The 15,796-nt window shown below is 50.3% G+C and overlaps 1 protein-coding gene across 3 annotated transcripts in view; it reads left to right on the plus strand.

Annotated features, from left to right (window-relative positions):
* Positions 1-15,796, plus strand: part of TET3 (tet methylcytosine dioxygenase 3) — a 122,712-nt gene that overhangs the window by 96,109 nt on the left and 10,807 nt on the right. For all 3 annotated transcript variants that reach the window (XM_038007127.2, XM_073023086.1, XM_007970194.3), the window contains 5 exons: positions 1,657-1,750; positions 8,765-8,973; positions 10,776-10,926; positions 13,781-13,870; positions 14,722-14,859. In XM_038007127.2, coding sequence (XP_037863055.1) covers positions 1,657-1,750; positions 8,765-8,973; positions 10,776-10,926; positions 13,781-13,870; positions 14,722-14,859 — 682 coding nt within the window. The remainder of the gene's footprint in view (positions 1-1,656; positions 1,751-8,764; positions 8,974-10,775; positions 10,927-13,780; positions 13,871-14,721; positions 14,860-15,796) is intronic.

Raw genomic sequence — 15,796 nt, forward strand, 5'->3', positions numbered from 1 at the left:
CCACTGCACTCCAGCCTGGACGACAGAGCCAGACTCCGTCTAAAAAAAAAATACATTTTATAAAAATAATTCTTAATTAAAATCCTTAGGACAGGAGAATCTTAGTAGCACCCTTCATATCTGTCTCTTTCCCAAAGTTAGCCAGTTTCATGCTCAGTGATGAATTGTTGGAAACATTTTCAGTTAAAGTCGGGAAGTAAGCAGAGATGCCTGCAAGCCCTTCAGAAACCTGGCCAGGCCTGCCATGCGTGGCTCACACCTGCAATCCCAGCACTTTGGGAGGCCAAGGCGGGTGGATCATGAGGTCAGGAGTTCAAGACCAGCCTGGCCAACGTGGTGAAACCCCATCTCTACTAAAAATACAAAAATTACCTGGACGTGGTGGCGGGCGCCTGTAATCCCAGCTACTCGGGAGACTGAGGCAGATAATTGCTTGAACCTGGGAGGCAGAGGCTGCAATGAGCTGAGATCGCACCACTGCATTCCAGCCTGGGTGACAGAGTGAGACTCCGTCTCAAAAAAAAAAAAAAAAGAAAGCACCTGGCCGTCTCAGAGAGACAAGAGTCAGGCTAGAGATATAAAGAATAGAAAGGAGTAGGTGGCAAATGACCATTATCTGCAGGTGATATGACATTGCACCTGAAACTAAAAAACTGTTAAAAATAAGATTCTGTAAGATTTTTTACATTATTAAAAATAATTACTGTTTATTGGACTCTTCCCTCATGCCAGGAACTTCAGAGTACTTTAAATAATATACTCCCTGTGGACTATTGTTTGATCTTTACCAAGCCCAGGAGGTGGGGATCATTTTAATTTCCATTTTACAGATGAGAAAACTGAGGCTTAGAGAAGTTCAGTAATTTGGCCACAGTTATATAGCAAGAAAATGGCAGGGCTGGCACTCAAACCCAGTCTGTCTGACGTCCAGGGCTGTGCTTAGACCACTGCTGCCTCTTTGTAGTTGTGTGACCTTGGATAAGTCAGTTCAACTCCAGGGGCCGCAGTTGCACCATCCTGAATATAGTGTGGTTGATTAGACGGTCCTGGAGAGCTGGGGTTCTGATGCCCTGAGTGTGTATGGGGGCCAGGGCAGGTGGCATGTACAGGAACCAGATGTGTTTACTGTCCAGGAGAACCTCAGAGCTGGTGTTTGGGCTTAGTCGAGCCACTTCTCCCCAGCCTCAGCTGTTTGTCATCATCATGGTCAAATGTCAGCTGGGGATTATTCAAAGAGAATAATAAGGATTCCCCCATTTATTGTATTTGTTATATTTATAAATAGCTAACTCTCAGGGTGACTCAGCTAACGGCTAGATACAAATGCCCGTGTTTAGCCTTTAGTTTCAGTTCCCTTCTGGAGTTAGGAGGTAACAATCAGGGACATTCTGCTCGACTCTCCTTCTGCCCTGGATCAGAGGGGGCCCGATGGGCAGGAGCAGAGAAGGGGCAGGTGAACCTGGAAGCCTGGAAGTGGCCACTGTGTCTCCAGAGCCTTTAGGTACCAAATAACATTTAAACCTTTGTCTTTCTTTTCTGTTGCCCCAACAGCAACCAGAAACTCAAACAAAAGCACACTGAGGCTGCCTTCTGACCAAAAGTTGTTCTCCTTTGGGGTTCTGCTGTGCTAATGGTGGCTTCTGTCTCCCTCTTCAGGTATGGAGAGAAGGGGAAAGCCATCCGGATCGAGAAGGTCATCTACACGGGGAAGGAGGGAAAGAGCTCCCGCGGCTGCCCCATTGCAAAGTGGGTGAGTGTCGAGCCCACTCATGAGCCACGGCTGTGCCTGGTTCCCCTTGCTGCGTGTAGCTGAGCGGGCAGGGGCGGGGGCCAGGTGGGTGTGTAGGAGACAGCATGCTGGCTGTCCAGGGGAGCCTTAGAGCTGGAATCTGGCTCAGGGTTAGGGTCATTTCCCCCAGCCTCAGCCATTTGTCCTCATCTTGTTTAAATGCCAGTCCCCGGGTCTTGGGCCGGCCTTGGAACTGTGTTAGTCTTCACACTCGGCTCATCCTGTCCCTGTGGCTCAGGGCCGGAGGGGTAGGAAAGAGGAAGCTGGAGATGCTGTCATGACCCGATGGTGGACCCCACTGTGGACTGTCAGACTCCTCGTCCCCTTCCATATGCCCTGGAGCTGCCAGTGCTTTTGTCTGCTGCTTGGAAGCCAGAGACAAACCTGAAGGCGGGCATGCTGAGATCCAACCTGAGGGGAGAGGCCAGGGCTCCGGGCAGCACTGTGGGCCAGTCTTGCCTCTGCCCTGCTTCTAAGCAGTTTCCTACCAGGCAGCCTAGATATCTCCGCAGGGAGAACATCAGTGACTCAGACCCTAAGTCACCAAACAGAGTCCTTCTGACCTTGCCCTCCCAGTCCACAGGGAGATCTTTAAATAGCAGAGCATCTGCCTCTGCAGAACAAGTGCTGAGGAGGAGCAGCCAGGTTCCTCGGGTGCCTGCAAGCTCAGCCTCGTGCTGTGCTGGGCAGTGGGTATGGGTGGAAGACGAGGGCTCGGTCCTTGTGTTCAGCCTGTTTGTGCTCTAGAGACACATGAAATAAAGTCGTGGAGACTGGGGTCATTGAGAGGCAGACTTGATGCTGCAGTTCAGAGGAGGAGGAATGCTCAGGCTAGGTTTCCCGAGGTGGGCGTGCCGGGGGCCATGAATACTGACTGGTCCGTTATTAGTCAGGCTGAGGAGAGGGAGGAAGCATTCCCAGTGAGGAGAATTGTGTGGGCAAAGGCAGAGGGGCTGGGTGGACAGACCCATGGCTGGCTGTGAGGGAGGTGGATAAGATAACCCCTGTCAGTGTACGTCCATCCATGCATGTTGTAGGAAATTCTGACATATGCTATAGCATACATAGGACATATGTGCCTGTTTTTACCTGGTATACACTCTGTGCCTTTGTGTCTTTGTGTTTGATGAAAATAAAAGGCGTCTGAACTTTTGAACTACCAAGTTTACTATTTTTAGCAATTTTTAGTCAGCATTGCAGAATTATGTACAACCAAAGAATCTGGAATCACTTCATGTATTCATAAGTATGAAGAAGCAGGCTGCCCCCACCGTCGTGAGAGGTGGTCATTGCAGTGAGAAGTCTGATGTGGCTCATCATGGTGGGGTGTAACCTCCCCAGAGAACCCATCAGAAAAAAGATGTCAGCCCTAGAGTGACAGCTGCCACTTTCTCCTGCTAATTCATGCAGTCATTGAGGAATTCCAAAGTCTTGGACATAAAAATGAAGATCTTGGAGCATAGGTAGAGTTGGAGACTTTTCCAGCTTCAAGACAGTTGGCCCCTTAAAGAATAGCTGGTCCTGTGGGTGGCATTAAAGAAGATGCATTTCTAGACCCCGGATACAGTGGTAAAGCAGTAAGCCCTGCCCAGGGCTCATGTGGCTGCGCTGAGGGCTGGGAAGAGCATGTTTGCCTAGAGAGCAGGGCCAGTTCCTGGGGCTAGGAGAGGAAGGCAGGAGGATGGAGAGGCAGGAACTTGGTCCTCAGTATGCCATTGCTCTGGGGTCTGTGGACGGATGTCCAGATCAGGGCGCGTGGGGTGCAGTGAACTGGAAGTTACATTCAAGTAGGGAATAGCTCATGGGTGTCACCGAGCCCTGGTGGGTGAGTATAGAAGGTGCTGTGATAGTGTTTGCAGAGGGTGGGACTTCCCATGTCTGATGAATGAAGAGAAAAGGAGAGGAAATATCTTTTTTTTTTATGGGAGGAGCAAATGGGTGGTCAATCACAGAACTATTGTAGTGGCAAGAAAATGGCAGTGCTGAGGGCTTTTTTTTTTTTTTTTTCCTAGCCATCTCCTTTAGTGTGGTGGAGTTCTGGGGTTTTCTTTTGGCTACAGAGCTGCCAAATACCCTGTCTTTTGATAAGAGGGCTTGGTTTAGAGAGTTCCACCTCCTTTGGAAGTTGGAGAGGGGTTGGGTGCTCCTTCTTCCTGCCCTGTGGGGAAAGTGACCCACAGATCCTTAGAAGGACGGATTATTCTTGGTGGCAGTGTAGTGTCAGGAGCCCAGAGCCAGTTCTGTGGCCATACGTGAGTACAGGCATCCAGTGCCTCCTGTGCATGTCCCCACCCTGCCTGGTCCCGTGTCCAGAGCCTGGCTTTTGTTTTCCAACCAGGATTTGTGCCTCTTTCAGCCTCTCCCTAGCCCCCAACCATACCTTCAGCTTAAAGCAGTGTGCCTCACATGTTCTACACTTGACTGGCCAGGATTCGGGGCCACAGTGAAGGCACATCATGGGTACCCAGCAAATGTGTGTTGATAGGATGACCTAGGAAGCAGTGGGTCAGCCCAGAGAGCCCTCTGGTCATCTGTGATTTTAAGGTGGCCTGTACAAAATGTGGGAGATTCCAGGCGTGCCCTGGTTGCACTCTGAAGGCTCAGAACAACAGAGGCATGCCAAAGGCAACACCTGGTACAGTAAGATGGGCTCTGGGAAAGAACTCCAGAGATGCTGCCTGTACCGGTGTGTAAAGGTCACAGAGGTCAGAAGGCAGGTATTTGTAGGCTCATTAGGGACACAGTGAAACAGACTTAGGAAGCCACAGGTGTTAGAACCAAGCACCATGGTGGGAGCTGTGGGAAGACAGGGTTGGGGTTCTGCTGGGGGTTGTGTTACTCTTGGTCTGGTGCTCAGGGAATTCTGCCCAGAAGCTGGATGAGCTGTTGAGGAGTCTGTGGCTGAGTTGGAGCCGTCTCTGTTGCTCTACTCAGGTATGGATGTTTTTGTGCCTCTGTCAGCCTTTGACTTGGACATTTTTGTGTGTGTTACCCTGCCAGGCTCCTTCATAGGTGTGTGGGTAGGGAACTCCTCTGCGCAGTTTTCTTAGTTTTTTTAGTGGACCCACGGGCCTGTGAGGATGGGCCACAGATAGCTGTCTGCTTGTGTCCAATGACATTGCGTGTTTGCCATTTGGGAAGCCAAAATAGCATGGCCTCAGTCACAACCATGACTGGTTGGGTGACTTGTGCGCTCTGAACCCTCTCCCATGAGTGTGATTGGCTGTGTTCCTCCTGGCCAGGAGCGGAAGTTGACCTTAGTGCCTCGCAAACCCTAGTCGCAGAGACCACGGCCTTATCAGTGTCCACAAATGTGTGTCAATGCCCGTGATGTACTCAGCCTAATCTGCAGGAATCCAGGCAGTCACACAGGGAGTTCTACACAGTATCTGATTTAATACTGTGTTCAGGTGTTACTGATACCCAAAATACACATTTCAAAAGAATGATATAATTGATGCTTTAGTGGGGAAGCACCATTCTTGCTGGGCCTCAGAGCAGGAATTCATGGCCAGAAATGTGTTTTGTTCAGCATGCAGAGTATCCTTTCAGAGTCTGAAGGAAATTCTGGCACATGCTACAGCATGGGTAGGACATTACATTAAGTGAAATAAGCAAGTCATAAAAGGATAATTACTGTATGATTCCACTTACATGAGGTACCTAGAACAGTTAAATTCAGAGGCAGAAAGTAGGCTGGGCACAGTGGCTCACGCCTGTAATCCCAGCACTTAGGGAGACCAAGCGGGCAGATCACCTGAGGTCAGGAGTTCAAGACCAACCTGGCCAGCATGGTGAGACCCTATCTCTACTAAAAATACAAAAAATTAGCCAGGCATGGTGGTGCGCGCCTATAGTCCCAGCTACTCTGGAGACAGTGGGGAGAATCGCTTGAGCCCAGGAGGCAGAGGTTTCAGTGAGCTGAGATGGCGCCACTGCACTCCAGCCTAGGCTACAGAGCAAGACTCGGTCTCAAAAAAAAAAAAAAGAAAGAAAAAAGAGAAACAGAGGCAGAAAGTAGAACAGTGGTTTCAGGAGAGGAGAATGGAGAGTTCCTTAATGAGCAGTTTGTTTTGCAAGATGAAAAAATTTTAGAGATGGGTGGTTGTGATGGTTGCATAGCAGTATGAATGTACCTAATGCCACTAAACTGTGTACTTTGAAATGATACAATGATAAATTATATATTTTACCACAGTTAAAAAAAAATGGAGCACTCACGGTTTTGGAGAGGGATTTTATGTAAAATCTGGATTTCCATTTTTTTCTTGCAAAATTGGAAGAATTAGCCTCACTGGGCTGGAATTCCCCAGCATGGTAGTTGATGGCAATAAGGCCTGGCTTCCCCCTGTTCACGGGCAGGTGCTTTTCACTTTGCCGCCGTCCGCACCACCCACTAGTCCTGCATCCGGCCCACCTTCCTCATATGTATTACCTGCCTGGCTACCCCTTTCAGGGTCTCCCAGCACGGACCCACTTGTGACCAGGTCTGTCTGCAACCCAGCATCTCCTGACCTCCAGACCCACTTGGAGGGGGTATCCTTAGAGACCACTCAGGTGCTCTAAGGCAGTGGTCCCCAACCTTTTTGGCACCGGGGACTGGTTTCATGGAAGACCATTCAGGCATTAGATTCTCATAAGGAGTGCACAACCTAGGTCTCTCACATTCGCAGTTCGCAACAGGGTTCGTGCTCCTATGACAATCTAATGCTGCTGCTGCTCTGACAGGAGGTGGAGCTCAAGTAACGCATGCTCGCCTGCTGCTCACCTCCTGCTGTGCTCGCCTGCTGCTCACCTCCTGCTGTACAGCCCAGTTAACAACGTAACAGGCCACAGACCCAGTCAGTACAGGTCCGCACCCCGGGGGTCAGAGACTCCTGCTCTAAAGTACCTCAACCTCAGGGTGCTCCCAGTTAACTCGCCAGTAAACCACACCCATACCCACACAGTCTCCTGAGCCACAAGGTGTGGAAGTCACTCAGGGTTTTTCCTTGTCCCTCAGCCTCAGGAATCCATTCTTTCTCCTGTTTCATTACCCCCCACCATAGTTAGGACTTTATTCATTTTGCTTGCATTATGTCAGTGGTGTTCCAGCTGGTCTCCCCTTCTTGCCCTTCTCCCGATTTTTCTGCCCCGCCCCCTTTCTAAAGCATGAAACTCTTTATGTAAGACCCCTGCTCACTGTCCTGCGTGGAGCCCCTGCCTCAAGGCCTTGCCCCTGAGCCTGACACTGGGAGCCCTTCCCAGTCAACCCTCATCCTTCCCCTGCCCACAGGCCCCCGCATCTTCTCTGGCCACGGAATTATCTGGCATTCTCTGGCAATTTTCAGCCACCTCCTTCCCCAGCTCCCAGGCCTCTTGGCCCTGACATCTTTTTTTAAACCAGGACAGTGTTTGGGAGTGAATGAGAACCCAGACCTCAGACCTGGATCCTGAGCAGCAGAGCAGTAGATGCCCAGGACTCTCGCTTTAAAAAAAAAAAAAAAAAAAAAAAAAAAAAAAAAAAAAAGGTAGCTTTATTGAGATATAATGCTCATACCATACAGTTCACACATTTGAAGCATACAATTCAATGGTTTTTGGTGTAGTACATTTTTAAATTGTGGTAACAGTGTATAAACAGGCTGGGTGCAGTGGCTCATGTCTGTAATCCCAGCACTTTGGAAGGCTGAGGCAGGAGGATCACATGAGCCCCAGCAGTTCAAGACCAGCCTGGGCAACATAGTGAGACCCCCTGTCTCTTAAAAATTTTTAAAAAGTTAGCTGGGCATGGTGGCATGTGTCTGTATCCTAGGTACTCAACAAGGCTGAAGTGGGAGGATCACTTAAGCCCAGGAGTTCGAAGCTGCAGTGAGCTATGATCATGCCACTGCACTCCAGCCTGGGCAACAGAGTAAGACCCTGACTTTTTTTAAAACAAAACAAAACAAAAAAAACTGTGTGTGTGTAGAAATAAAATCTAACATGTTAACCATTTTTCAGTGTACAGGTTGGTGGCATTAAGTACATTCACGTTGTTGTACAAGCATCAACATAGTCTATTTCCAGAACTTTTTCAACATCCCATACTGAAACTCTGCACCCGTCAACGATAGTTCCCCATTCTCCCTTCTCCCAGGCCCTGGTAAACTCTAATCTACTTTTTGTCTCTCTGAATGGAACTGTTCTGGGTGCCCATATCAGTGAAATCATACACTATGTGTCCTTTTGTGTCTGGCTTATTTCATTTAGCATGTTTTTGGGGTTCATCCATGTTGTAACATGGATCAGAATTTTGTTTCTCTTAATAATTTTGTTCTTATTAAGGCTAAGTAATACTTGGTTGTCTGTCTATACCGTGTCGTACTTACCTGTTCATCAACCGATGGACGCTGGGGGTGCTTCCACTTTTTGACTGTTGTGAATAGTGCTGCAGTGAACGTGGGTATTCAGGGATCTGCCTGAGTCCTGCTCTCGGTCCCTTGAGTGTATTCCTAGGCCTGGAATTGCTGGATCATATGGTGATCCTATGTTTAGCTTTTGGAGGCATTGCCAGACTGTTTTCCACAGTGCCAAGCCCCTTGCATGTTAACTAAAAACACACAGGTATGCGGCATTTTCTCTGCAAATGTTTTAGGATAACATAACAATCTGACTGTATTTTGACTTACGGTTTTTATCTGTGTACTTTTATTCCTAAGCCTATGTAAGTCATCAGCACCTTAGATTTTGTGGTAATTATCTTTTATGTCACTCTAAATAAATAACTTTTATGTTTTTGTTCCCTAACAAAACATTTGTTCCCCAGTAATGTTCCCTGTTTGTTCCCTAATAATGGTCTCTTAGCTTGTGAGATTGCTGTCATCAGGGCATGACGTCCCTAGAACCCTGCCCTTAAGACCTGCGCCCTGGGTCTGTGTGACAGAGGGAGGGGTGGCACCATGCAGAGGCGCATGGGTACCTGGCTCCTGCCCCTCACAACCTGCATCCCTGCAGGTGATCCGCAGGCACACGCTGGAGGAGAAGCTGCTCTGCCTGGTGCGGCACCGGGCAGGCCACCACTGCCAGAACGCTGTGATCGTCATTCTCATCCTGGCCTGGGAGGGCATTCCCCGTAGCCTCGGAGACACCCTCTACCAGGAACTCACTGACACCCTCCGGAAGTATGGGAACCCCACCAGCCGGAGATGCGGCCTCAACGATGAGTACGTAGCAGGGGGTTGCAGGGCCAGGGCCCACCTATAGGGTCCTGGGCAGCAAATACAGGAGACTGCGGGCAACCCGGGGGAAGGCTCCTAGGGGCCCTCTCTGCGGCACTGTTTGTCTTGCACAGTTAGGACTGTGGTTGAGGAAGGCATATCCACAGATCTTGCTTGAGCTGGGTTCTAGCTCTGGCTCTGGAGGGTCTGCTAATTTGACTTCACTGTTAAACCCCAGGTCGATATACTGGCACTAATGATGTTAGCGATTCTGAAGTACATGTGCCCCACAAATAGAAGGTATCGAAGATATTTATAAAACCTGCCCTTGGCCAGGGGTGATGACCCATGCCTATAATCCCAGCACTTTGGGAGGCCGAGGTGGGTGGATCACAAGGTCAGGAGTTTGAGACCAGGCTGGCCAATATGGTGAAACCCCATCTCTACTAAAAATAAAAAAATTAGTCGGGCGTGGTGGCGCACGCCTGTAGTCCCAGCTACTCAGACTCAGGAGGCTGAGACAGAAGAATCTCTTGAACTCGGGGGACAGAGGTTGCAGCGAGCCAAGATTGCACCACTGCCCTCCAGCCTGGGCAACAGTGAGACTGTGTCTCAAAAAAAACAAAAACAAAAAAACCCTGCCCTTGTTAGAGTTTTTCCCATTTTTAAAAATGAAGATATATTTATTTACAAGAAGATTCATCCTCTTAGGTATATAGTTTTGACAAATGTTTACAGTCACATAGCTGCCACTACCACAATCAAGATATACAACAGGGCCGGGCATGGTGGCTCATGCCTGGAGTCCCAGCACTTCGGGAGGCCAAGGCGGGTAGATCGCCTGAGGCCAGGAATTCGAGACCAATCTGGCCATCGTGGCAAAACCCCGTCTTTACTAAAAATACAGGGGCTGAGGCATGAGAATCACTTTCACCCGGGAGGCAGAGGTTGCAGTGAGCCAAGATCGTGCCATTGCACTCCAGCCTGAGCAACAGAACAGGATTCTGTCTCAAAAAAAAAAAAAGGATATGGAACAGTTCCATCTTCCCAAGTGCCCTGTGCCCTTTATAAGCAAGCGCTCTCCTAGCCCTGGGCAGCCACCAGTCTTGTTTCCTGTTCCTGTAGGTTTGCCTCTGTGAGAATGTCACATAAATGGGATCATACAGGGTGTCGCTTTCTGAGTCTGGCTTCTTCCATTGAACATAGTGTTTTCAGTGTTCATCTGTGTTGACGTGTGTGTCAGTAGCTCGTCCCTTTTTATCACTGAGTCGTAATCCACTGTGTGGATCTATCACAGTTTGCTTATCCATTCCCCAATTTGGGGCACTTGAGTTGTTTCCAGATTGTATTAAGCATTAATTTTCATCTCAGTATATTTTGTTGAAAGGTCTGTTGGCATCTGGGCTATAGGAAATAGGCACGTTCAAACCCTGGGGCTCACATCATCTCCCTGTTCATGTAGTCTGTGTTGGAGCTGGTTAAGATATTAGAGTTAAGGGAAAGTATAAACCTTAATAGGTTTTTACCAGATTCTTCCCCCTTATTTCAGTAAATCCATGTGCTGCTCCCAGCAACAGACTGTGTTAAACCTACAGGCTCTCAGTGGTGGGGGCAGAAGAGGCTGCTTAGATCTGGCTTTCTATTCAAGGAAACTTGAGAAAAGGGTTGGGGGCAGGGAAGGATGGGTCTCAGTCACTGGGAGGCTGGTGGGTGCCAGGGCTCAGCAGAGCCACCTCTTGAGGGAGGAGGAATACTCCAGAACGAAGCGATACTGCATCTGTATCCCTGACCTGTGCTGTGTGTTGCAGCCGGACCTGCGCTTGCCAAGGCAAAGACCCCAACACCTGCGGTGCCTCCTTCTCCTTTGGTTGTTCCTGGAGCATGTACTTCAACGGCTGCAAATATGCTCGGAGCAAGACACCTCGCAAGTTCCGCCTCGCAGGGGACAATCCCAAAGAGGTGAGCAGAGCTGGGCAGGGACGCTGCCTCCCACCCTTTCTCACCTGGCGCCCTTCATAGTCCAACGGGAGGTAGGACTGGCACGCCATGACTCAGATGCGCAGGAAGTGGAACTTGTTTTCGTTTTTTTAAAAGCTCACCTTATCTTGCTGTGAAATAAGGGGTGTGTGGAGGGCACCAAATGTGAAAAATTAGACTTAGCAGTTACGGGTGCCCCCAGGCTCTTCCAGTTTAAACCATCTCTTTTAGGTAAATATTCCAGATATCGAAGATACATATTCAAATTCCTTGTCAGAATTTGGCCCTCTCAGAAGTCATTTCTCCCCCCCATCTTCCCAGGACACGTTTCTGGGTGTGAGGTTTAGCAGAAAAGGTCATCTCCGGCATGTGGGCCACCCTCTGGGTCTTTGCTGTACTTCCCGAGGCATCTCCCACCCTGCCTGGCTGCCAGACAGACGTCTCAGGGCAGTTGTCCGGGCCCTTGCAGTCTCCATGCTGGGAGCCTGGCCTGGTCCCTGGGCTGTGGACTAGTGTCCGCACAGTAAGACCGCTAGGCACAGCACGACCGCTAGGCACAGCACCTCCTCTCTGCAGGCTCTTTACCCAGACCCCTGCCCTGCAGGGCCTCCCCCAGCCCCAAGACAACAGGGGAAGGCACCCTCAGGCTATGGGAGCCGGAACATCTGCTCAGGCCGCTTCCCCACTGTTGTTCGTCCTCTGATGCCTGCATGGCAAAAGCCCTCCCAAGCGATGGTCTCCACTCAGCTCCAAATGCAAGGAAGATACAAGCCTGTCCAGGCTGTCTGCCATTTCACCTCCCTCCTGCCTGGGCTCCTGAGTGGGTGGAGTGCTAGCTTCCTTTGCTAGAATATAGACAAATATCCAAATATCTGGACTCAAGTCGCAACCTTCCAAATCTCTGCAAGCTCCTAGTACCAGAAGGACTTCCCACTTCCCATGGCGCAGGGTCACCCTCTGTACACCAAAGCCCCTGTCACCTTCTGTGCTCTGGCTGCCAAGCTTGGGTCCTCATAAGAAAAAAGAAGCATTTTCAAATTCAGAGCTCTTTATTTACCCCAGACCTGGCTTTTAGACTTCAAAATAGTCTAACAGACCTTCAGATAGTCTAATTTGTTATTAGATTTTTATTTATGATAAGATTCACCCTCCCCCACAAGCAGCAGATGTGGTTGCTTCAATGAATGGAGCCCTGGGGCCACCAGGACCTAAGAACTACCAGGAATGGAAAGACGTTGGCTTAATTTCTCTCAAATTCTTTCCCTATTCTACCAACCGCCACTTCCTGTGCTCTTACGATGTGCTAAGCCCCTCACAGGTTTCTCAGATGATTTCATGATCCCCCCACCCCAGTGATCTAGGTGCTGTTACCCCTCACCTTACAGATGAGGCAGATAGCTTCCTCAAGGCCATGTGGCTAGTTCATGGTGAAGGCAGGATTGAAACCCAGGCCTATGTGTCCCTAGAGCTCACTAGCCTCACCGCCTGCTGTGCTGGTGGCAGTATCTGGACAGCAGGCAGGGAGGTAGCCCAGCCTCACTGGCCCAGGCTGGCCTGATCAAGAGTGGCTGGCAGCCCTGGCCACCCCACTGGATATACAACTGAGCTGTGGGTCTCCACCTTCCATTTCTCATTCTGTGTGCTTGGTTCTTTTTCTCTTTCCTGTCTTCCTGCTTGCTGCTTCATAAACCCTTTGTGCCTGTGCTCATGGTGTTCTAGGAGCCCTTCAAGCCCTGCTTGTTTTCAGAGGGCCAGACAGAGGCTGTGGATACCTGGAACTCTCTGCCACATGTCACCAGGGGCTGCAGCTTCACGTAGAGCAGTGCTGTCCCGCAGTGCTTTCTGTGGTGGTGGAAACATTTTCTGCTGTCCATACAGGAGCCACGTGTAGCTGCTGAGTATTTAAAATGGGACTAGTGTAACTAAGGGACTGAATTTCTTTAATTTTTATTAGAATTCAGGCCGAGCATGGTGGCTCACACCTGTAATCCTAGCACTTTCGGAGGCCAAGGCGGGTAGATCACCTGAGGTCAGGAGTTTGAGACCAGCCTGGCCAACGTGGCAAAACCCCGTCTCTACTAAAAATATAAAAGAAATTAGCCAGGTATTGTTGTGGGCACCTTTAATCCCAGCTACTTGGGAGGCTAAGGCAGGAGAATTGCTTGAACCCAGGAGATGGAGGTTGCAGTGAGCCAAGATCGTGCCACTGCACTCCAGCCTGGGTGACACAGTAAGGTTCTGTCTCAAAGAAAAAAAAAATTAGAATTCATCTGTATTTCTGTAGCTACGTGTGGTTTGTGAATAACACAATGTAGTACAAGTCTAGCAGCTGGAGCTTTGAAGTCTGTATCCCTGGCTCCTGACAGGCTCTGGGCTGGGCTGGCCTGCACTGGCTATGGACTTTCTAGCATGGATCCTGCCTGCCTCTCTCTTCCTGTCTGTAGCCTGGGAGGAAGGATCCACAGTTGTTGCTCTTGGCTTTTTCATTCCCACTATGCTTCACCTCTGACTTAGGGTGTTCAGCACGCGAAAGCAAGAAACTGTTTGATGTGTTCTGGGCTGAACTGGGCGGGATCCTGAAGGAGCAGTAGTTTAGCCGTCAGGATGACTAGACCTTCAGGCCGTGGCTTCCACAGCTTTTCCTGGGAGCCTCAGTATCCCCAGCTGTGAAGTGGACACAGCACCACACCTTCCTGAAGGAAAGACCGGAAAGACACCGGATGACACCTCCCTCCCAGCCTCGCCCACGATGCTTCAGGAATGCCAGTCCATTTCCGGGGTGCAGGGTCTGCCAGGCGGGGCTGCTCTGGATGTGTGATTGCTCCTCTCTCTGCAGGAAGAAGTGCTCCGGAAGAGTTTCCAGGACCTGGCCACCGAAGTCGCTCCCCTGTACAAGCGACTGGCCCCTCAGGCCTATCAGAACCAGGTAATGGGCCCCGGCCGGGCCTTTTGTTGCCCACATGTCACCGTCCACATCTCTGCTCAGGCTCTGAAGTTGGGAAGTAGGAGAGTGGGCTCTCTTGCTCTCTTATGGGAAGAGCCCAGTCCAGAAGTAAAGCAATATGATGTAGTTCTTTGATAAAAACCCCTTTTTTATACCAGGCTACCTGCATCCCACACTGTCCCTCTTCTATCCTGATCTTCCCCCTTCCCCTGGTAACCCATCCACCTCCTCTGGTCTGGTATCCACTGGTGAGGCCCGAGTTTCTTTCCCCTGTCACCCCTGTATCTCCTAGATAAGGCAAGGGACCTTGGGATAACAAAGAAGGAAGTAATTCCTACAGGAGCCTGAAAGTAACTTTTTTGTAGCTGGGGCCTCTCAGCCAGAAAACCTCCCTCCTGCAGTCGTAGGGCAAGGTGACTATCATCCTTAACATCCCTCCTTCCGGCCGGGCGCGGTGGCTCAAGCCTGTAATCCCAGCACTTTGGGAGGCCGAGACGGGCGGATCACTAGGTCAGGAGATCGAGACCATTCTGGCTAACATGGTGAAACCCCGTCTCTACTAAAAAGTACAAAAAACTAGCCGGGCGCGGTGGCAGGCGCCTGTAGTCCCAGCTACTCGGGAGGCTGAGGCAGGAGAATGGCGTAAACCTGGGTGGTGGAGCTTGCAGTGAGCTGAGATCCGGCCAGTGCACTCCAGCCTGGGCGACAGAGTGAGACTCGGTCTCAAAAAAAAAAAAAAAAATCCCTCCTTCCAAGACCCAGCCTCCCCAGGTGCAGAATTAGGGCCACTCACCTCAGGTCATGTGAGCACCTCTCCTTGGCCATCTACATAGGTGACCAACGAGGAAATAGCGATTGACTGCCGTCTGGGGCTGAAGGAAGGACGGCCCTTCGCAGGAGTCACGGCCTGCATGGACTTCTGTGCCCACGCCCACAAGGACCAGCATAACCTCTACAATGGGTGCACCGTGGTAAGGAAACTTGTGCCCTGTCATAGCGCCACCTGTGGGGCAACTGTGGGAGGGAGTCCACCGTGGTCTGTTCAGAAAGGTGGGCTGAGGGTAGGGAGGGACCTGGAGACAGGACTCTTAGAACTCTGAAAGGTTCCCTGCAAGATGGCCTGCCCTCACCCGCCTCCCAGAGAAAACCATCACCAGAAAACCCTTGAACAGACAAGGCTAGCTTTGTGTCTGTGTCTTAGGGGGATGCTGCAGGATGTAGCCCCTCAAGCACCTGGAGTGCCCAGTTATCTAAAGCGTGGGCCCTGGTCTCTGTGGACACTTGGATTTAAATGCAAACAAACACTTGATTCATTCTTTGGACAAATGTGTATTGAGTACCAGCTGTGCCCAGGCACTGCTCTACATGCTGCGGGATGAAATGGACAAAGTTTCTGCCCAAGTGTGTGTGGGAATGTACTGTAGCAATGAAGACCAAGAGGGAAAAATGAAGTAGGGTGAGGGATAAAGCAACAGGAGATGCTATCTTAGATGAGAGGCTGCTCTGAGGAGGGGACATTTAAGTTGAGATGTGAACGGCGCAAGAGAGTGAGGGAGCCACTTTCTGGGGATAGAGTGCTCCAAGCAGAGGGACCAGCATGCGTGCAGGCTCCGAGCAGGGAGCAGACTGGGTGTATGTTCAGAGAACAACAGGAAGGGAGTAACTTACTGCAAGGGGCAGGGAGAGTGGGATTGGAGAGGCCGGCAGGGACCAGCTCACAGGGAACCTTGAGGGCCAGGGCAGGGTTGTGGGGTTGTGATGGAAGCTGTTGAGGGTGTCTCAGCTGGGCAGCAGTAAGACTGCATTGTAAAGTTAGATACACTCCTGCTGCTGCAGTTAGAGAATGAGGTGTGTGATGGTGGGGGCAGAATGAGGTGAACAGGAGGAAATAAGAGGAAGGAGGCAAAG

This window comes from Chlorocebus sabaeus, chromosome 14 (assembly GCF_047675955.1).
Source record: "Chlorocebus sabaeus isolate Y175 chromosome 14, mChlSab1.0.hap1, whole genome shotgun sequence".
NCBI classification, from domain to species: domain Eukaryota; kingdom Metazoa; phylum Chordata; class Mammalia; order Primates; family Cercopithecidae; genus Chlorocebus; species Chlorocebus sabaeus.